Source organism: Vipera ursinii (assembly GCF_947247035.1).
Source record: "Vipera ursinii genome assembly, chromosome: 1".
Classification (NCBI taxonomy): domain Eukaryota; kingdom Metazoa; phylum Chordata; class Lepidosauria; order Squamata; family Viperidae; genus Vipera; species Vipera ursinii.
In genome coordinates this window covers 39,367,490-39,389,530 of record NC_139512.1, presented here as the reverse complement: position 1 = coordinate 39,389,530, position 22,041 = coordinate 39,367,490, and the positions used below count along the sequence as shown (strand labels likewise).

The 22,041-nt window shown below is 41.6% G+C and overlaps 1 protein-coding gene across 3 annotated transcripts in view; it reads right to left on the bottom strand.

Moving 5' to 3' along the window:
• Positions 1-11,779: 11,779 nt before the first annotated feature.
• ATG2B (autophagy related 2B) overlaps positions 11,780-22,041 on the bottom strand; it is a 60,239-nt gene continuing 49,977 nt past the window's right edge. For 2 of the 3 annotated variants that reach the window (XM_083379456.1, XM_083379457.1), the window contains exons 38-42: positions 19,221-19,303; positions 18,958-19,079; positions 18,661-18,815; positions 17,212-17,358; positions 11,780-16,127 (exon numbers count right to left, since the gene is read on the bottom strand). In XM_083379456.1, the coding sequence (XP_083235582.1) occupies positions 15,897-16,127; positions 17,212-17,358; positions 18,661-18,815; positions 18,958-19,079; positions 19,221-19,303 (738 nt within the window). In that variant the 3' untranslated portion in view covers positions 11,780-15,896. The remainder of the gene's footprint in view (positions 16,128-17,211; positions 17,359-18,660; positions 18,816-18,957; positions 19,080-19,220; positions 19,304-22,041) is intronic. The other variant, XR_014494400.1, reaches the window with a different exon arrangement.

The following is a 22,041-nucleotide window of genomic DNA, read 5'->3' as shown; positions in this document are numbered from 1 at the left end:
GTGCGCCTTTGGAGTCTAGTCATGCCAGCCACATGACCATGAAGACGTCCTTGGACAAGCGCTGGCTCTTCGGCTTTGAAACAGAGATGAGCACCAGCCCCTAGAGTCGGAAACAACTTATTTATTTATTTATTTATTTATTTATTTATTTATTTATTTATTTGTTCTTATATACCGCCCTTCTCCCGAGGGACTCGGGGTGGTGTACAGAGTAAGGTAGGTATACAGATTGAACAATAGTGAAAAACAATAGTAAAAACAACTGAGACCCCAAGAGCTATCAGGCCAGGCCAGTCTGCTGGAATAGGTAAGTTTTTAAATCGCGCCGGAAGGTGCGGAGGTCGGGGGCCGTCCGGATTTCGGTAGGCAAGCAGTTCCAGAGGGCTGGCGCACCCACTGAGAATGCCCTCCCCCTGGGGGCCACCAGCCGACATTCCTTGAGCGGTGGCACCCTGAGGAGGCCCTCTCTGTGGGAGCGCACAGGACGGAGGGGTGTTGATGTTGGCAGAAGGTGCTCCCGTAGGTAGTCCGGACCCATGCCATGTAAGGCTTTGTATGTCATTGTTAGCACCTTGAATTTCACTCGGAAGGCAACCGGAAGCCAGTGCAGCTCACGGAGGAGAGGTGTGATATGGGAGTATCAGGAGGCCCCCAAAAGTGTCCGTGCAACTGCACTTTGCACCAGTTGAAGCTTCCGAGTGGTTCTCAAGGGCAGCCCCATGTAGAGAGCGTTACAGTAGTCTAGGCGAGAGGTCACAAGTGCATGGGTGACTGTACGTAAGGCATCCAGGTCCAGATAAGGTCGTAGTTGGCGCACTAGTCGAACCCGGGAGAAGGCCCCCTTGGTCACAGCTCCTATGTGATCTTCCAGGGATAGCTGCGAGTCTAAGAGGACACCCAGGTTGCAGGCCCTATCAACAGGGGGTAATAGCTCATCCCCGATGTTAAGGGATGGAATGATCTGAGTATCCTGGCTTGCCGGTACGTACAGCCATTCAGTCTTGTCCGGGTTGAGTTGAAGCCTGTTCCTCCCCATCCATTCCCGGACCGCTTTCAGGCAGCGGGACATCACGTCGAGGGCATCACTGATACTGTTTGGAGTTGAGATGAAAAGCTGGGTGTCATCAGCATACTGATGATACCCTACTCCAAAACCACGAATGATCTCACCCAGCGGTTTCATGTAGATGTTGAACAGGAGAGGCGAGAGGACCGACCCCTGAGGGACTCCACAAACGAGAGGCCTCGGGGTCAACCTCTGTCCCACTGCCAGCACCGACTGCGAGCGACCCTGGAGAAAGGAGGAGAACCACCGCAGAACCGTGCCTCCCACTCCCAGTCCCCTGAGGCGCCGCAGCAAGATACCATGGTCGATGGTATTGAAAGCCGCCGAAAGGTCTAATAAGACTAGGACAGAGGAATGGCCCCTGTCCCGGGCTCTCCAGAGATCATTCATCAGAGCGACCAATGCCGTCTCCGTGCTGTAGCCCGGCCTGAAGCCCAATTGGCACGGGTCTAGATAAACCGCTTCATCCAGGACCTGAGGAAGTTGATGCGGCACCACGCTCTCAACAACCTTCGCAAGGAAGCGAAGGTTGGAGTCTGGACGAAAGTTATTCAATGAGGTTGGGTCCAAGGTGGGCTTCTTGAGGAGAGGTCTCACCACCACCTCCTTCAAGGCGGTGGGGAAGTGACCCTCACTCAGAGAAGCAGAGATGACCGCCAGGAACCAGCCTCGTGTCCCCTCTCGAGCTGCATAAGCCAGCCAGGAAGGGCACGGGTCCAGTAAGCATGTGGAGGAGCTCAACCTCCTCATAATCCTGTCCACTTCCTTCGGAGTCACAGGATCAAATTCCTCCCAGATGACATCGACAAGACTGTCCAAGTCCTGTTCCTCCAACTCTGCCCAGTTGGAGTCCAGGCCGGTTCGAATCCGAGCGATTTTATCCAACAGATATTGACCGAATTCCTTGGCTCGACCCTGTAAGGGTTCCTCTCTCACCTCTTGGTTCAGTAGGGAGCGAGTCACTCTGAACAAGGCAGCCGGGCGATTATCTGCGGACGCGATGAGGGTGGAAAAGTAGTTGGATTTCGCCACCCTTATCGCTGCGAGATAAGACCTGGTGAGGATTCTTAGTTGCAATCGGTCGGATTCGGATCGACTGGATCTCCAATGGCTCTCTAGGCCCCATCTCCGACGCTTCATCTCCCGGAGCTCCGCGGTGAACCATGGGGCTCGCTGGGATCTGCGCCGGGTCAGGGGCCGCAGGGGTATAACTCGGTCCAGAGCCTCCGTGGCTGTCCTTTCCCAGGCTTCCACTAAGGCGTCCGCCGAGCTGTGAGCAGGGAGTGCATGTGGGTTCCCAAGCGCTGCCTGGAACCTATCAGGGTCCATTAGGCACCTAGGGCGGTACCATCTGGTTGGCACCGTGCACCCATGGCGGGGGGTGGCAAAGGGGAAGTCTAGCCGTAGGAGGTGATGATCGGTCCATGACAGGGGCGTAACGGTCGTGGTGCCCCCACCGATATCATCACCGTCCAGACAAGAAGACCAAGTCGGGGGTCTCCCTCATGAGTCGGTCCAGAAATTATTTGCGACAGGTCCATGGCCGCCATGGAAGCCATGAACTCCCAAGCTAGTTCGGACGATCCTCCCAGGGATGGTAGGTTAAAGTCGCCCAAGACCATGAGTTTTGGGAATTCAACCACCAACCCTGAGAGGACATTGAGTAGCTTGGGCAGGGCTGCCGCTGCACGATTAGGTGGTAGGTACGCCAGCAGCAGGCCCAACTGCGCCCCTGGGCCGTATCTCAGAAGGAGAGACTCACACCCGGCTATCTGAGGGATGGTGGTCTCTCGCGGGCTAAGGGTCTCCCTGATGATTACTGCCACTCCTCCGCCCCTCCCATGGGCCCGAGGCTGGTGCAGCACCTGGAAATCTGGCAGGCAGAGCTCAACCAGAGGGACACCACCCTCTGGGCCCAGCCAGGTTTCCGTGATGCACCAGCCGTGATGCAGGGGAACCTTTACCTTTACCAAATATTTTTAATCAAGATTTGTTGAATTAATCACAATGGCTGATTTGCATACAAGCTATCATAAATATATTTGCACAGTCATAACAAAATAACAGAGTTGGAAGGGACCTTGGAAGTCTTCTAGTCCAACCCCCGGTTCAGGCAAGAAACCCTATACTATTTCAGACAAATGGCTGTCCAATCTCTTCTTAAAAACTTCCAGTGTTGGAGCATTCACAGCTTCTGGAGGCAGTTTGTCCCACTGATTAATTGTTCTAACTGTCAGGAAGTTTATCCTTAGCTCTAGGTTGCTTCTGTCTTTGATTAGTTTCCATCCATTGCTTATTGTATTGTATATTGTATCATGAAATAAGTTTTCCACCAAATAAAAAAATGTAATTATCAGTCCAGCAGCAATTTTATTTCTGTGGAGGGTCAGAGAAATGCAAGGGAGCTTGGAAAATAAACATGGGAAGTTGTTTAGTTCTTCAGTTGCTTCTGTCTCTCTCTGACTCAATGGGCATCATTTTGTCAAAGCTGTCCATGAGGTATTTTCTTAGCACTTCGTCTCATTCATGATTCCTGTTAACTAGCCCCATTTTTCCTTTCCAACTAAACTCAACATTTGCTGGATCCTAAGCATCCTAGGTTTCTTATATAGTTCCCTTTGATAATGAATCAATCAGAAGCAGGCATCAGGTTTTTTAGAAGTTCTGTACAGTGTTGTAGAAGATATTTTTACAGTTATCAGTTTTTCCACCGTGCTGAATCCACCCATCCTTACACTAAAAGAAAATATACCAGCCTAAAATTTGCTGGCCTTGTTGCCTGTCCCTATCTTATGTCTATTGCCCTCATTTTATTTTGCTGCCAAGTGGTGGTACAAAGCAATTGGTAAAATACTCTTTCTTGTTATCTGCTTGCTTTCAGAATGCCACTAGACAGGAAATCATCCATCACTCTTGAATTTTTGACCAGGTGCTTAACTTGTTCAACTGCTCATGTCAAAGGATGAGAACACACCTCTCAAAGCCTTAAATTCCTGTTAGATTTGCCAAACCATGTTGGTATCCCTTCAAAGCGAGTCAAACAGGTATTGGAGAGGCTGAGGGAGGACCACAGTAAAGCAGAAGAGAAGCTTTCTCAAAATCAGGTGTCTCTACACTGAGAAACAGTCTACTTTAAGAGCAGGAGCTCTGCATCTTTCCCATGTGCTTCCCTAGAGAGGGTCCCCACAGAAGGAAACATCTACTTTAAATGGCTTCCCTAGGAATGCGGTGGCTCAGTGGGTTAGAACACTGAGCTTGTCAATCAAAAGGTCGGCAGTTTGGCGGGTCGAATCCCGAGTGCCGTGTAACAGAGTGAGCGCCTGTTACTTGTCCCAGCTTCTGCCAACCTAGCAGTTCGAAAGCACGTAAAAATGCAAGTAGAAAAATAGGGACCACTACGATGGAAAGATAACAGCGTTCCGTGCGCCTTTGGTGTCTAGTCATGCTGGCCACATGACCACGGAGATGTCCTCAGACAAACGCTGGCTCTTCAGCTTTGAAACGGAGATGAGCACCGGCCCCTATAGTCGGAAACGACTAGCACGCATGTGCAGGCGAACCTTTACCTTTACTAGGAACTTATTATTATTTTCAATTTTGTTGTCAAGCCCGATGTAACTAGCAATGAGGAAGTCTGTGGTTCAGACTTTCACACATTGACTTCAATAATTGGTATTAATAACTCACATGCCTCTACAGTAATATTGAAAATAAGTATTTTTACAATGATTTTAATCAACGATAGGATAATGTGCCACTCCACAAACAGTTCAGCAGAGGGTGGAACCAGGGCCAAGCTTAGATTTCATTTTCATTTGGTTAAAATTAAGCTTCTTTCATAAGATTATAGTCCTGCTCAATTATGTTAAAAATTACAACTTGGCAACTGTTTGGAGGGTTAGAATTGCATTTGAAATTTTCAAGAATCTACTCAAGTCTCAGCTTGTCCAACTTCGGGCAAATTAATGTGAAGGTTTACAAAAGCATTCTTCTTTCAGGTATGCTAGATTTCAACCACTAAAGTTGATGACAGTGAATAGTAGGAAGTGAAATCCATCATCTTAGGCTGACATGGCGTGAAGTTTGATTCATACAGTAAGTTTGGGAGAACTCATTGCAGATTTTTCCATGAAGAACTTTGGAGAAACTATCCACCTAATTTCTGTGGTCCGGAAGTTGGTGAAAAATTTCAAAAGGACTTCTATGCTTGGTTCTATATTATTATTATTATTATTATTATTATTATTATTATTATTATTATTATTATTATTATTATTATTATTATTATTAATTTAATTTATATACCGCCCTTCTCCCTAGGGACTCAGGGCGGTGAACAGGGCAATACATAAAAAACTAGATACAAAAATTAAGATTATTAAAACATAATTAAACAATGCCCATAAAATTAATACAAATTTAAGATTAAAATTCATTAATTAAAAATCCCACCCCGTCCCATCAGGCCAGGCCAGCTTGTTTAAAGAGATGGGTTTTAAGATCGCGCCGGAAGGAGCGGAGATCGGGCGCCATCCGGAGCTCGACCAGAAGATGGTTCCATAAATCCGGTGCACCCACAGAGAATGCCCTCCCCCTGGGGGCCACCAGTCGGCATTCTTTGACCGGTGGCACCCTGAGGAGGCCCTCTCTGTGGGAGCGTACTGGGCGGAGGGAAGTTGACGCCGGCTGCAGGTGCTCCCCAAGGTATTCCGGACCCATGCCATGAAGGGCTTTGTAGGTCATAACCAACACCTTGAACCTCACCCGGAAGACAACTGGCAGCCAATGCAGCTCGCGGAGCAAAGGTGTAACATGGGAGTATCGGGAAACTCCCAGTACAACTCTCGCGGCTGCATTCTGTACCAGTTGGAGCCTCCGAGTGGTCTTCAAGGGTAGCCCCATGTAGAGAGCGTTGCAGTAATCAAGACGAGAGGTCACGAGTGCATGAGTGACCGTACGTAAGGCGTCCCGGTCTAGATAGGGCCGCAACTGGCGCACCAGGCGAACCTGGGCGAAGGCCCCCCTAGTCACAGCTACAATATGGTCTTCTAAGGAGAGTTGTGAATCTAGGAGGACTCCCAAGTTGCGAGCCCTATCTACAGGAGGTAATGACTCACCCCCCATAGTGAGGGGTGGGATATCCTGAATATCCCGAGATGCCGGTACACACAGCCACTCAGTCTTGTCAGGGTTGAGTCGAAGCCTGTTCCTCCCCATCCAGACCCGGACCGCCTCCAGGCACCGGGACATCACGTCGAGGGCATCACTGGGGTGGTTTGGGGTCGAAATGAAAAGTTGGGTATCATCAGCATACTGATGATACCCAACTCCAAAACCACGAATGATCTCACCCAGCGGTTTCATGTAGATGTTGAACAGGAGAGGCGAGAGGACCGACCCCTGAGGGACTCCACAAACGAGAGGCCTCGCGGTCGACCTCTGCCCCCCTGCCAACACCGACTGCGAGTGTCCCAGGAGATGGGAGGAGAACCACTGAAGAACCGTGCCTCCCACTCCCAATCCCCTGAGACGCCGCAGCAGGATACCATGGTCGATGGTATCGAAAGCCGCTGAGAGGTCTAATAGGACTAGGACAGAGGAATATCCCTTGTCCCGAGCCCTCCAGAGATCATTCACCAGCGCGACCAATGCCGTCTCCGTGCTGTACCCGGGCCTGAAGCCCGATTGGTACGGGTCTAGATAATCCGCTTCATCCAGGACCAGAGGGAGCTGATGCGCCACCACACTCTCAACAACCTTCGCAAGAAAGCGAAGGTTGGAGACCGGACGAAAGTTATTCAAAACAGCCGGGTCCAAGGCAGGCTTCTTGAGGAGAGGTCTTACCACCGCCTCTTTCAAGGCGGCGGGAAAACTACCCTCACTCAGAGAGGCAGATATAACCGCCTGGAACCAGCCTCGTGTCCCCTCCCAGGCTGCATAAACCAGCCAGGAAGGGCACGGGTCCAATAAACATGTGGTGGAGCTCAGCTTCCCCATGATCCTGTCCACTTCCTCCGGAGTTACAGGATCGAACTCCTCCCCGGTGACATTGACAAGACCGCTCGTGTCCTGATCGTCCGATACTGCCCAGTCGGAGTCCAAACCGGTCCGAATCCGAGCGATTTTGTCCGACAGATGTTGACTAAATTCCTCGGCACGTCCCTGCAAGGGTTCCTCACTCACCTCCTGATTAAGGAGGGAGCGGGTCACCCTAAACAGGGCGGCCGGGCGATTATCTGCAGACGCGATGAGGGCAGCGAAGTAGTTAGACCTCGCCACCCTCATCGCTGCGAGATAAGACCTAATATGGGTTCTTAGTCGCAATCGGTCAGATTCAGATCGGCTGGACCTCCAAACGCTCTCTAGGCCCCGTCTCCGACGCTTCATCTCCCGGAGCTCCGCGGAGAACCATGGAGCCCATTGGGATCTGCGCCGGGTCAGGGGCCGCAAGGGTACAACTCGGTCAAGTGCCTCCGTGGCTGTCCTTTCCCAGGCTTCCACTAAGGCATCTGCCGAGCTGTGAGCTGAGGAGGCAGGTGGGGACCCCAGTGCTGCCTGGAACCTCTCAGGGTCCATTAAGTGCCTGGGGCAGAACCATCTAGTTGGCTCAACAACCCCATGGTGGGGAGTGGCAAAACGGAAGACCAGCCGCAGGAGATGATGATCGGTCCATGACAGGGGCATAACAATTGGGGAGCCCCCACCAAGATCATCTAACCACCGACCAGATAAGAAAACCAAGTCAAGGGTGTGGCCTCCCTCATGAGTCGGTCCATGAATTACCTGCGTCAGGTCCATGGCCGTCATGGAAGCCATGAACTCCCGAGCTAACTCAGATGCTCCTCCCAGGGATGGTAAATTGAAGTCTCCCAAGACCATAAGTTTGGGAAACTCAATCACCAGCCCTGAGAGGATATCGAGAAGCTCAGGCAGGGCTGCTGCTGTGCGACTAGGCGAAAGGTACACCAGCAGCAAGCCCAACTGCGCCCTAGGACCAAACCTCAATAAGAGAGATTCACATCCGACTATCTGAGGAACGGTGGCCTCCTGCGGACATAAGGACATTAAGCCAGTAGGACAGGAATGCAAAATGAATTTTCCATCCCCAGGTCTCTCTCTCTCTCTCTCTCTCTCTCTCTCACACACACACACACACACACACACACACACACAAATCCAAAACTACAATATAATTTTACATTTTGTTGCTATGTCCACAAAAAGCTTTTTTAGGAAAAATGTTTCAACTAACCAGCCAAGAAAGCAGAACTCTTGAAGTAGGCATTGTCTCAAAAGGATAATTTTATTAGGGGTCAGTGACAGTAGGGAAGTCAAGGCGAGATCTGGGGAAAAGCCCGCCAAAATAGTATAGTTAAGCCAATTCACAGGTGGTCTGAAGAGCAGGTAACTGGCACAGTTGGTGCACATCTCAAGGTCTTCTCCAGTTTTGTTTCTTTGTAACCATCTCCCTTATAAGGGAGACACATTCCTTTCTCAAAGAGATGGAGGCAGCAAGAGAGAGTAGAAAACGAAAGTTATCCCAAGCTAATGCAAAGCTCCCCCTCCCACAACAGAATGGCAGGCCCCAAAAGTAATATATATATGGAAGGTAAAGAATAAGGGTTTGTGGACCTGACAGTTTTGCATACAAACATTTAGAAGAAACTAATATGACAGGTGCTGCCTGTTGTGTGGAACCCTAACCCCATTGTGAAGTTAAAAATATGCCCTATTAAAGGTAAAGGTTCCCCCGCACATGCGTGCTAGTCGTTTCCAACTCTTGGGGCCGGTGCTCATCTCCATTTCAAAGCCGAAGAGCCAGCGCTTGTCTGAGGACGTCTCCGTGGTCATGTGGCCGGCATGACTAGATGCCAAAGGCGCATGGAATGCTGTTACCTTCCCACCATAGTAGTCCCTATTTTTCTACTTGCATTTTTACGTGCTTTCGAACTGCTAGGTTGGCAGAAGCTGGGACAAGTAACAGGTGCTCACTCTGTTACACGGCACTCGGGATTCGACCCACCAAACTGCCGATCTTCTGATCGACAAGCTCAGCATCCTAACCCACTGAACCATCGCCCTATTACAGCAATATAAATGTCAAGATTCTGTGCCTGAAAAATTGAAAAGCCAGGTTTGATAGAGTACTAAGATGTGACTATAGAACAAACAAGCCTCCTGAGAAATCTAAGATTTAATTATCAAAAGTACTGTAGAAATTGGAGGAACTATTAGAAATGTCACTGAAATCAATTTCCAACATTTAAATGGGTGGCCAAAATGGTGCAGCTGAAATGTTACCCAAATAAGGAAGGCTTTTTTTAACCACAACTTGTTGACATCTCTGCACTCCATATTAGCAGGAAATTGGAGGTACTGTCTTGAGACAGTTTCTGAAATCTTACAAGATACGAGTTTGATAATCTATTCATTAGCAGAGGAAGCTACCTAATACTTTATCAAGACCATTAGTCAAAAGCTCAGCATTATTTGTTAGCCTGAGACAACTTTAACTCACCTTGATCAGGTATTTTATATTACAAAGGGTACAATTTACCTCTTTGGGCTGATGTTCCTCTTGGGTGATAGCTTTCCTTAGCAATGTAGCCATTGGCCTACTAAAATATTTTGGAAAAGAACCCTGCCATTTTCATTTTCTAAATTTTTAAGAGGAATTTTAGGATAAAGCATGTGAGGCATTTCATTGCTTATTAAGAGACCTCAACCCAGATATTACTCAATTGTTTAAAAAGCTCAGGGGAATCTTCCCTGTTTGCCATCCTTCTTACAACGCAGTTATAAGATGCTGAGACTAGTAATTCTGCAAAGAAATTTTAACAAATTAACACTGCCATAAAATTAATCTTGAAAAATGCAGCCGATGGATTTTTAAATCACAGCTTTGTAAGAAATAATAAAAATACAATATATTTGCATGATGATACTTTGCATATTATGGGTAATGGCTAATAATTACTTTTATTATTATTTTAAAAGAAAATTGCTTTTTTGTGTTAGCAACCAGCATTATGAACCAGTAATGTTGGACTCCTGCTACAATATACACCATGGGATGTATATAGTGAAGATTATCTATGGAGACTGCTACTCCTCCTTTGCTATTCATGGGTATTTAACCTTCCAAGTTAGCAGACATTGAAAACATGAAGAAACAAAAAAACATTATTTTGTCTTTTATTTCTGTGTGAGCAAGCAAAATTTATGAGAAGTAGAAGCTCACTGGACACTTGTTATTCTGAAACCGTAGCTACATAATTATAAGTTCTTACAATTCTAGGGCAGAAAGAGCAATGACAGAAAATAATCTTCAATCTGCTAGTCTGGCATGTATATCACAAGGTGCAACCTAAAAGCTCAACTTGTAGAGATTGATTTTTTTTTAGATTTAAGACAGTAACAAAATTGAATCAAGCTATTTTGTGCCCTCAATTCAAAGGTGCTTTGAGACAACCATGACTTGGATGACTGAGAATCTCCATAGACAAGTAGTCCTTGACTTACAACAGTTTGTTTAGTAACTGCCCAAAGTTACAACAGCAGTGAAGTGTGACTTATGATTGTTCTTTGTAGCTACGACCTTAGCAGCATCCCTATGGTCACATGATCAAAATTCAGACGCTTGGCAACTGATTCATATTTATGATCTTTGCTATGTACCCAGGGTCATATCATCCCCTTTTGCAACCTTTGCAACCTGACAAGCAAAATCAATGAGGAAGCCAGATTCACTTAATAATCAGGTTACTAACTTATCCACTGCAGTGATTCACTTAACAACTATGGCAAGAAAAGTCGTAAAATGGACCAAACTCACTTAAGAAACATCTCACTTAACAACAGAAATTTTGGGTTCAATTGTGGTCGTAAGTTGAGGACTACCTGTAGTCTTAAAAAGATGAACAAAGAAAAGCCAAATAGATATTGTGCTCCCTCTACTGTTCAACCACTGTATCTCAATAAACGAATACAGAAGTGAACATTTTAAAGTCAGTTCTACCATATATGACAGTCTTTCATGTGTTGGATATCCAATCAAAGTGCAAAATTAAAATGGAATCCAAGAAAAGGGGATTTAAATTATTGGTGCAATACTGTGTTAATAGGAAATATCTTTTTAAGAAAACCTAACATATTTATTATGATTATAATAAAGTCCATTCATCAGATGTATGAAATATTATTCAAAATTAGCAAACATGCAGTATTCAGTTATATATACTAATGCAGAAAAAAACCAATGGGAAAAAAGGAATGAGATATGAAAATAATAAGTACAAAAAAAGAATAGACCAATAATACAAGAAGTCCTTGACTTATGACCACAATTGAGCCCAAAATTTATATTGCCAAGTGAAACATTTGTTAAGTAAGTTTTGCCCCATTTCACAACCTTTCTTGTCACAATTAAGTGAAGCACTGTAGTGGATAAGTTAGTAACAAATACTGACAATAGTATTTGACCTATACTGGCTCATTTACTAATCCATATCCCATCTCACTATTAAATGCTGTAGTGTAGATATTCTTGCCTTTAGGCATAGTGTCCTCTGGATTCCAATTTAATGTGTTGAATTCTGCAAATGAGATGTGCCCTGCTGTGTTCTGTGGAATGTAACAGTCTTAGTTTAATTCTGTCCCAGAAGATTATAACAAAAGAAGTAAACCAAGTGCTAATATACTCATACAAAAACATTCACATGAAGCAGTTTGTTTATTTTGATAATGACCACCAGTTGAAAAATTTATGGACAGAATATCTTGTTAATATAAAGTCTCTATTATTGAATATGCATCAAAACTAGTAATAAATGAGCTATGCTCAAATGTAGCTTGGAGGAGGGAGGCATTACAGTGATTCGGAAGTATACAGAAAAATAGAATACAACTATTTTCTATTTCCAGATAAGCTTCTGCTTTTCATATGATTATACAGCTGCTTTGCATTAGTAACTATATACAAATGATACCAGAAAAAATAATTGACAAATATAAGTAAAAATACACATGTATACAAACAGCGCATCTTCTTGAGCAATGTTTTTTTGTATCAGAAATCCAGAAGAAGTGAATCATTACTATTGGTAGTGAGCTAACTTGATTTCAAAATGTAAACATGATTCAGCTTTTTCAGCACATCAAATTGGCTCTCAAAACCATAAATTCTATTAGGCTGGTGATAGATGAAGTGAAATAATAAATAATCCAAGAAGGCAAACCCCAACCTGCTTTTAGTGTTGAAAACAATATTCTATTGCTATGATGCTATTTTGTAATATACGTTTAGCCTTGTTACTATTATTTTACATGTATGATACAAATAAAAATAGTTATCACATTTACAGGTTGCCTAAATGCTTCATTTGAAAGAGATTCAATTTCTTTACATCTGCAGCTGATGTGAGATACAAAATTCCAGGAATTCTTTTTATGGTTTAAGTCACTAAACAATGTTAAATAAAATGACATTAATACAAACTAATTATGGTTCTTCAGCAATGGACAAAATATAAATGCATCAATTATGGCCCATGGCTATTCTATGGCTGTGAAGCTTCATGTTTGTAGGGGATTTACTTTTTTTCTAAGTGCTTTCTTTAGATAAATACATGAAACCCCTATACTTTGAATCACTCCATAGTATCTGACAATTCTATTCACTTTCTGCTAATTGTATTCTAATGAGCCCACCTGTTTTAAAGCTAAACTATCACCAGGTAACACTGAGAATAAAATGAATTGTTCAATTTGTATGAACTAGATATATTGCATCAAAATCAGAGATCAGGAGTTGTTAGCAACATTTTTTTAGAATCAAGGGAAACCTATGAAGTCCTCATGTAAGTTATTTTGAATATGCACAAGGATGCTTTAAAAAGAACTCATGATTTTGTCAATGTACAACAAATACTCCCATTATCATCTACATCAATGGTGTCTAATCTTGGCAACTTTAAGATTGTGAACTTTAAGTCTATGCTGGCTGGGAATTTCTCGGAATTTAAGTCCACAAGTCTTACAGTTGCCAAGGCTGTACACTCTTAATCTACACCAAGAGTTTTGATGTTAGTATTTTTTAAGGAATAGTGTCTCTTACAAGAGTGAAAATCTGGCTTTAGTCCCAGGCCTGTAAACAATGTGTTTGGGGGGTATGGCTGCATTGGTATGTTTCAATGGATGTTTTTAATCCAGGCTGTTTTGTCTGTGTTTTTATTATTTTAACCAGTATTACATTTTTGGAAACCACCAGAGCCTGTTCAAGTCGGCGGCTGTAATAAATTTAATGAAATAATCTCCGGCAATCATGAATGACTCAGAGTGAGCAAAGCAATAAAAAACATACCATGCTCTTATTTGTACTGTCACTTTTAGAGATTTTATCACTGCACAATAGCGATAAATGTTAGCTATCTATATAGGATACATATTTAAAAAGTAAATGTTGGATTGTTTTGTTTGCTTAACACTGGAACTAAAAAGCGAAATAAAGAGCTAATAAAAATTGGCAAAGAAAGTGCCAACACACAAAAGATACAAGGGACAAAAGCATATCTACTTGTCCTGCGTTAAAATCTTTGGACAGCCAGTGCTGAGCAGTGAGAAGTACATAGCAGTTTGCTTGACTATAAGCAGATGCCTCCAGGTCCCAAAAAGTGCAACATCAGGAAGTCAGGATTATCATGACCTGGTTCATCTCACTTATTCAGCAAATATAATGTAATTTAGCCATAACTAGGGCTTGGATAAAATCCTTAAAGGGCAATTAACAAATAGCACATCATTATTTTTATTACAAAATAATAATTAGTAGTTACAATGTGGTTTGGAAATTCACTAAGAAAAATCCTTTTAAAAAAATAACCATTAAGATTTTGATTTGTTCCTATTAGTCCTTATTAGAAACACTCCCTGAAAGTTTATCAACACATCTTTCTTTACATATCATCATCTTAAGTTGCAACAAGGCATGGCCACCTACCTAAATTACTATTAATAGTGGATGCTCTCAGTAATGCACTTAGTACACATATGGTGTTTATATCCTAAATCAACAAAACTTGCCGCTTTATAGTTTGGTGTTTTTGTTGATTTTGCAATCACTGTGGAAAGCGAATTATTAATTGATATTAAATGATTTTATAAAGGACTTTTAGCATCCAACTTAGATAATCACAACCTTGCAATATCTTGAACTCATAAGAATTCTTCTATGGGCAAATGCCAAATGTCTTAGGATTAGTTATTATGATTAATGTCATAAATATAAATACTGGATGAAGAGGACAATAGGTTACTATGCAATTTTCTTGTTAACAGAAACACTTGATTTTTATATTACTGTTTTGCTAAATTTACTCATGCACCAAAATTTCATGGCATTCTTTATTCTATTAGCATCTAAATCCATCAGAACTACAAGATAGTCAGGTTTCCGTCTATAGCACATCCATAGAAACATACTATTTGGCTACCGCCAGCTAGTAGGCGTTTTAAAGTTTATTAAATTTACAAATTGCTTGTTTGTTTTCTAAATACTTACATTAATAAATAATCAAAATTTTGTTGGGAAGAGATGGCTGAATTATACTTTTCATCAATGCAAAGGCTTGGGGTGGTTCTTCTGTTTTTGTTAACAGGAATCTATAGTAGTAACTTTTCTGCACATATATTATTATTGAACTCTGCACAGGATTGGCTGTCTTATTGGGTTGGACTTAGAAAAAAGTAGGTTTGGAGACAAAACAATTAAAGAAACCACTAGGAAAGAAGCAGTACATTTTAAAATCTTGTGAAAATAATTTTCTTACAAGGAAAATTGAAGGAAAATATACTGCAACACACAACCGTTTTTAAGCTGAAACAAAAATCCCTACTAACATACAATTACCAATATTTTTATTTCAAGAAACCACTCTTCCTTTATAGTTGCTATTTGTGTATATGTGCAAGTGCATATATCTTGCAATCTTTGTTGCTACACAGCAAACCTGAATACTTTTAAACACCATAATCCATTTTTATTGTCACTGACAATCGTGTAGTATTTTGTCTTATAAATAAAGTTGCATAAATGCTGAAATCATATTAGGATAAGCCACAAAGTTCATTTTATTAACTATTAAAAAAAGCAATGTACAGGCCAAATTCTTTAAAGTGCAAAACAACAGAACATGTCTGCAACATTCAGATTGCTCGGATCTCCACAAAAGGAGGAATTCAGTATGTAGTCAACACAATCTTCACAATTATATGAAAATGACATTTTAATTAGGTATAAAGACAGATTGTCCTCTTTTTTAAGTGCTGCATGAAAGGCAAAGTAACAATCAGAAAATAGTTGAAAATTCAATTAATTTTTAACATCCTGAAATGACCTTTCTTGTGTCAAATTCTACCCTGTTACAAAAGGGAACTGATACAGCCCTAAGCTTGGGAATCTTTTAAAACTTACATGTACACTCAGAGTAACTGATGGGGTGTTGTTTCAAAGGAAAAATTAAAGATTACAACACAAAATCTTGAGGAAGATATGATACCTAGTCACAAACCAACCCACTACGGATTTGGCAACACATTGGTGACCTTGTTTGGCACTGACCAGCAGGTACTGGGAACATACATTATGCCAATGACCAAAATACCAAACTTGCTTTTCTATAGGAATAATCCAGCTTTTGACATGAAATATGTTTATACGCTATTAAATTCCTGAGATGAGCATATGGAAAAGGTATGTCCCCACCTTAAATTACCATGAGGAAATTATTTCTTCCAGATTCCCAATCTCTGCATTTTAAATATATTTAACATATTAATCCTCTTCAAGACGCCACTTCTGAGATTCCTCCTGACGTACATCAGGCCTTATCTGATTTCTCATGCCTCCTAAAACATTTGATGTTGCTTCTGTTGCAACTATTAGCGGTTTTACTACAGTTGGTGGAATCTGGCGGAGAACTCCTCCTACTGCTCCAGTTACCCCTCTGTTTTCATGTTCACGTGTAGCAGTTTCATAAATTGTATGTGCCGTATCTGTAATCCCCTGAGAAAATTACAAACATACAAAACAACGTAAGTGGAGTTGAACAGTCTTGTCTAATAAAGTCACTTCTCCAAAAACCCTTTCAGAGATTTAGATCATCAGTTTTCTAGGCTAAAGATCTTGCTCAACCAACCCTCTCAGTTTCACCTAACAACTGGCACTGCCTTCCCATACGGAGGATATACAACGAATCAACATTCTGCAACACACTATTGATTGTTTTTGAGCAATCTGGATCCAACAATCTTTTCAGAAGAAATGAAATCTCTCCTTTTGGGGATAAAGGAGTTAAATAATGCTGATTTGCTGATTGAAGTTATCCGAATTTTCAAATCAATTTGGTATAAGGGAAAATCTGTTATCAAACTTTGTGATCATAAAAAAGTAATTAACACAGTAACATTACTATACAAAATAATTAGAAATGTTACGCACTTTTTGAAATTTTTGTAATATTAAAGGATATGATCTAAATACAGCAAAAATCCAAGAATGAAAATGATGTTTATGCTAGACAATTCTTGTTTTGGGGATACCCTTAAAGATATTGAGTCTCAAAATTGCTGACAAATTAATACTTATATTGGGATGATCATCTTAGATCTGTAAATTGAGACTGAATCCTGACAAGATTAAGATTTTGTTGGTAGGTCATTTCTGGGAATGGATTTGAAAGGTTGTTCTCTATGAGCCTGCATTCTCGACTTAGAGCTTGTATGCAGTTTGGGGGGGAGGGGCTTCCAGAGTCATTTTGTCACTGAAGGTTTACTACTGAGGTTAAAGTGCTAGTCCAGTATACTATTAGTCTGGTATATCAACTATATTTTTACTAGCTAAGAACAACATAGTAACTATCATCCATATACTGCTAATTAGTCCTAGGCCTTTTCTTTATGAATGCTGGATGCAAATGTTTATTTCAGCTTTTCTTTTCCATTCCTCCCATGTTTTTATTATGTTTAATATTGTTTTTAATTTAATGCTTAGGAGCTAGTACAAATATATCTCAAATTATAGCAAAAACCAGAAGGATACAATCTACCTATAAAAGAGAAGATTCTTTAGTAATTAATTTACACTTTACCTCTTTTACAACACTGTATGCTTTTGCCACACCCTCACGAAGATCCACAGGCTGGTAAGCTAGACGACGAGAAAGTCGTTTGATCTTCTTTGTTTCATTTAAGCTAGGCCCAGGGGAAACCATGTCATAAGCTGTTTCTGCAGCTGCCTAGATTTCAATTTCAATAAAAATAACAATATATTATTAATACAACAAAGAATAAACAATGGTTTATAAATTATAACAATGCTTCATCCCTAACGTGCACTGTCAAGTCTCAGGTCTTAATATAACATGTATCTTAATGTAACACATAACATTTAATATAATGTAATAGAACATTTATAAGATATGCTTCAAAAAGTTATTTACAGAAGTTCAAGATTGGGTATTGAAATTTAAAGGGCACAACTATTCTCAAAGAAATGAAATGTATTTGAACTTTATTGTCAATATCAAGACAGCTGCTCAAAATACATTTTTTAACTTTATCCTGCATAATTTAGATAGCTGTTATGAAATCTTAAAGGGATGAAATATCTCATATCGGTGTTTTTATTTATGTATTTAACTGATTTTTAAAGTTGCCTGATATGGAGGGTTAAAACAATTTTAAAACCATTAAAAATAACTATGCTAGAAGGAACAAATCAGATTACACCATTGCTAGTGCTTAGAAAATCATACATAAATGTAACTCTCGAAGCCTGATGGAAGCCTCAGGCCAAAATCAGCTTTCTGCTTAGTTATTTTGTCAACATGGAAGTGATGTAGACTACAACATACATCCGACGTAGCAGTGACAACATTAAGATTTCCCTTTACTACCTTCCACGTTGCGTATCAGCTCAATGGGCATTTGTCTAGTTTTGAATAAAGTCAATCTAACAAAAAATCTAATCCATTCACATATTATTCCAAATCCTTGAAGTTATTCTTTGTTATAGGCTAGAACTTCCCTTATCCAAATTAAGTAGGTGACAGACACCTTAGTTTATTGATCAGTTGAAGGCTTGTATGTTTATGTATGTTCTAATATTTTATGTAAGGGACGTGGTGGCTCAGTGGGTTAGGACGCTGAGCTTGTCGATCAGAAGGTCGGCAGTTTGGTGGGTCGAATCCCGAGTGCCGCATAACAGAGTGAGTGCCTGTTACTCATCCCAGCTTTTGCCAACCTAGCAGTTCGAAAGCACGTAAAAATGCAAGTAGAAAAATAGGGACCACTACGGTGGGAAGGTAACAGCGCTCCGTGCGCCTTTGGCATCTAGTCATGCTGGCCACATGACCACGGAGATGTCCTCGGACAAGCGCTGGCTCTTCGGCTTTGAAACGGAGATGAGCACTGGCCCCTAGAGTCGGAAACGACTAGCACGCATGTGCGGGGGAACCTTTACCTTTAATATTTTATGTGCTTCAAAATTAAGCAAAAAATAGTCTTTGACTGTCACCAAGAATAAATGGAAAGTATACCTGTATGGTCTGAACCATTCTGTTTGTCAGTTCTAATGCTGCCATTGCGGTAGATGTACCAAAAGAAGCTGCTCCTCTCTGGAAGCCCCTCACAATACGGCCATCTTTTCGGTATTGCTCTATTGGTAACCACACCAAATCTTTCAGGCCCTGAACTGAGTCAAAGAGAGAATATTACAAATAACCAATATGGCCAAGTATTTCTTCATTCACGTAGATGTATTTAAACTGAAATGATCTTAATAATACAAACAATAATAATTTTGAAAAAATGTCAAGAACATTTCACAGCCTTACCTAGTTGAATTAATGAATGAATTGGCCCAACACCTCCAAGAATACCTGGTAGTTGGTTCTTTCTGATGTCATTAAGCCATTCAGATAAGGCATAAGAAAACAGCTTATCAACACCCAGCAACCTATAATAAATAGTATTATTAATACACTCACACAAACACAAACTACTGACATCTGAAAATTGAAAGAAATAAAACTGCTTTGTATTGTTTTGTTGATAGAGATTAACTATTCAAATAAACATGATCATTAAGTAAGCTTACCCGTGTCGATAACAAAGTCTCTTCAGTTTTAATTCGGAGCAATTTAATTGAGCGAGACCAATCAGAATACCAGCCAATGTACCCTGAAAATTAAATATGTCAATTCATCTATAAATTTAACATAAACTCACAGAAATCCTTCATTCATATATTATGCCTATTTTCATTTAATAGTTAACTGTAAGAGATGTGGGCAGGTGCATGGATCCTGTGAACAGGCGGGGGGGGGGGGAAAGATAGCAGCAGTGATATTCAACCTCCTTCTGGCTTGTCCATTGATTTGCTTGTGGTTATTACGTGACTGTGGGATGCTATAACAGTTGTAACTTTACAGACCAGTCCCCCTCATTCAGCACTCTTGTAACTCTGAACAATGGCTGAATGAGTGGTTGTAATCTGAGGACTACCTATAATCCAAAATAAGCCCAACTTGTTTTTTTTAATATAGTACCTGTCTTGTGGGTGATTACTCTTCAGATATTGCTCCCAAATTCCATACGTATTATTCTCCTAGGGAACAATCACTCTGTAAGGAGGGTACAGTTGCAAGAAAAAGTATGTGAACCCTTTGGGATTACGTGGAGTTTTGCATGAATTGGCCATAAAATGCGCTCTAAACGTCATGTAAGTCACAACAATAGAAAAACACAGTCTGCTTAAAATAATACTACACAAACATTAGCTGTTGTCATGTTTTAATTGAACATAAGATGGAAACATTCCCAGTGCAGGGTGGAAAAAGTATGTGAACCTTTGGACTTAATAACTGGTTGACCCTCCTTTGGCAGCAATAACCTCAACCAAATGTTTCCTGTAGTTACAGATCAGACCTGCACAACGATCTGGAGTAATTTTGGACCACTCCTCTGCACAACACTGTTTCAGTGTAGCAATATTCTTGGGATGTCTGGTGTGAATCGCTCTCTTAAGGTCATGCCACAGCATTTCAATCGGGTTGTCAGGACTCTGACTGGGCCACTCCAGAAGGCGTATTCTGTTCTGTTGAAGCCATTGTTTTGTTGAATTACTTGTATGCTTTGGGTCATTGTCCTGTTGCATCACCCATCCTCTGCGGAGCTTCAGTTGGCAGACAGATGGTCGTACGTTTTCCTGCAAAATGTCCTGATAAACTCTGGAATTCATTTTCCCATCAATGACAACAATCCGTCCAGGCCCTGAGGCAGCAAAGCAGCCCCTCTGCCATGTTTTACAGTGGGGATGAGGTTTTGATGTTGGTGTGCTGTGCCTTTTTTTCTCCACACATAGTGTTGTGTGTTTTTCCAAACAACTCAATTTTGGTTTCATCTGTCCACAGTATATTTTGCCAGTAGTGCTGTGGAACATCCAGGTGCTCTTTTGCAAACTTCAAACATGCTGCAATATTTTTTTTGGACAGCAATGGCTTCCTCCATGGTGTCCTCCCTTGTACTCCATTCTTGTTTAATGTTTTCCTTATTGTAAGATGTGTCAACAAAAATGATAGCATGTGCCAGAGATTTCTGTAGGTCTTTAGCTGACACTCTAGGATTCTTCTTTACCTCATTAAGCATTATGCGCTGTGCTCTTGCAGTAATTTTTACAGGATGACCACGCCTAGGGAGAGTAGCAACAGTGCTAAACTTTCTCCATTTGTAGACAGTCTGTCTTACCGTGGACACATGAACATCAAGGCTTTTGGAGGTACTTTTGTAACCCTTTCCAGCTTCATGCAAGTCAACAATTCTTGATCGTAGGTCTTCTGAGAGCTCTTTTCTGCAAGGCATGGTTCACATCAGACAGTGCTTCTTGAGACCAGTAAACCCAAAACAGGCGTGTTTTTTTAAAGGGCAGGACAGCTGTCAGCAACACATCCAATATCATCACACTGGTTGGAGTCAAGGTTGGCTCACTCCTGGTTCCAATTAGCTCTTGGAGAAGTCATTAGGCTAGGGCACAGGTCTGCAACCTGCGGCTCCGGAGCCGCATGTGGCTCTTTCAACCATCTCCTGTGGCTCCCAGTCCTCTGCCATGCGCAGTCCCCCCAAAAAAAGTGGGACTAAAAAAGTTCACCCAATCAATTCAAATATGCAGGGTAGGTGCATATCTCGCCTTGGCTCCACTCTTCAGTCAAACCCTGTTCTGCGCATGCACGCATGTATGCGCATGTGCACACATTTTTTGCGGCTCCCAGTTTTTCCTTTTGTGAGGGAACCAGTTCCGAGTGGCTCTTTCATTGTTTCAGGTTGCTGACCCATGGGCTAGGGGTTCACATACTTTTTCCACCCTGCACTGTGAATGTTTCCATCTTATGTTCAATTAAAACATGACAACAGCTAATGTTTGTGTAGTATTATTTTAAGCAGACTGTTTTTCTATTGTTGTGACTTACATGATGTTTAGAGCGCATTTTATGGCCAATTCATACAAAACTCCACGTAATCCCAAAGGGTTCACATACTTTTTCTTGCAACTGTAGCCTTGCTTCAACTATATTGGCTTTCTGGAAGCTGCTCAAAATAGAGCTTCTTCCAGTAAGCTTTTTTAAAACTAAGTAGAATAATGTCATAGGAATTGGTATATTTACATTTCATACTATATTATCCCAGCATAGATGCTTTCTTTTCTGCAAACTGGCTGTGTATCATAAGATCAGTAGTCTAAAAAGCTAATGAATAAACTCGGGAAAAAAGCAATTGATTTGAAAGGGTCTCGTTGTTTATTTCAGGCTAGAAAACAGGGCAAATATCCTAGTGAAAAACAGGAATCTTTTATAAAAACAGGTAGTTCATTCTTTAGAATCAGAAGTTTTCATACATGGCTGGTTAAATTCTTTGTGTGGTAT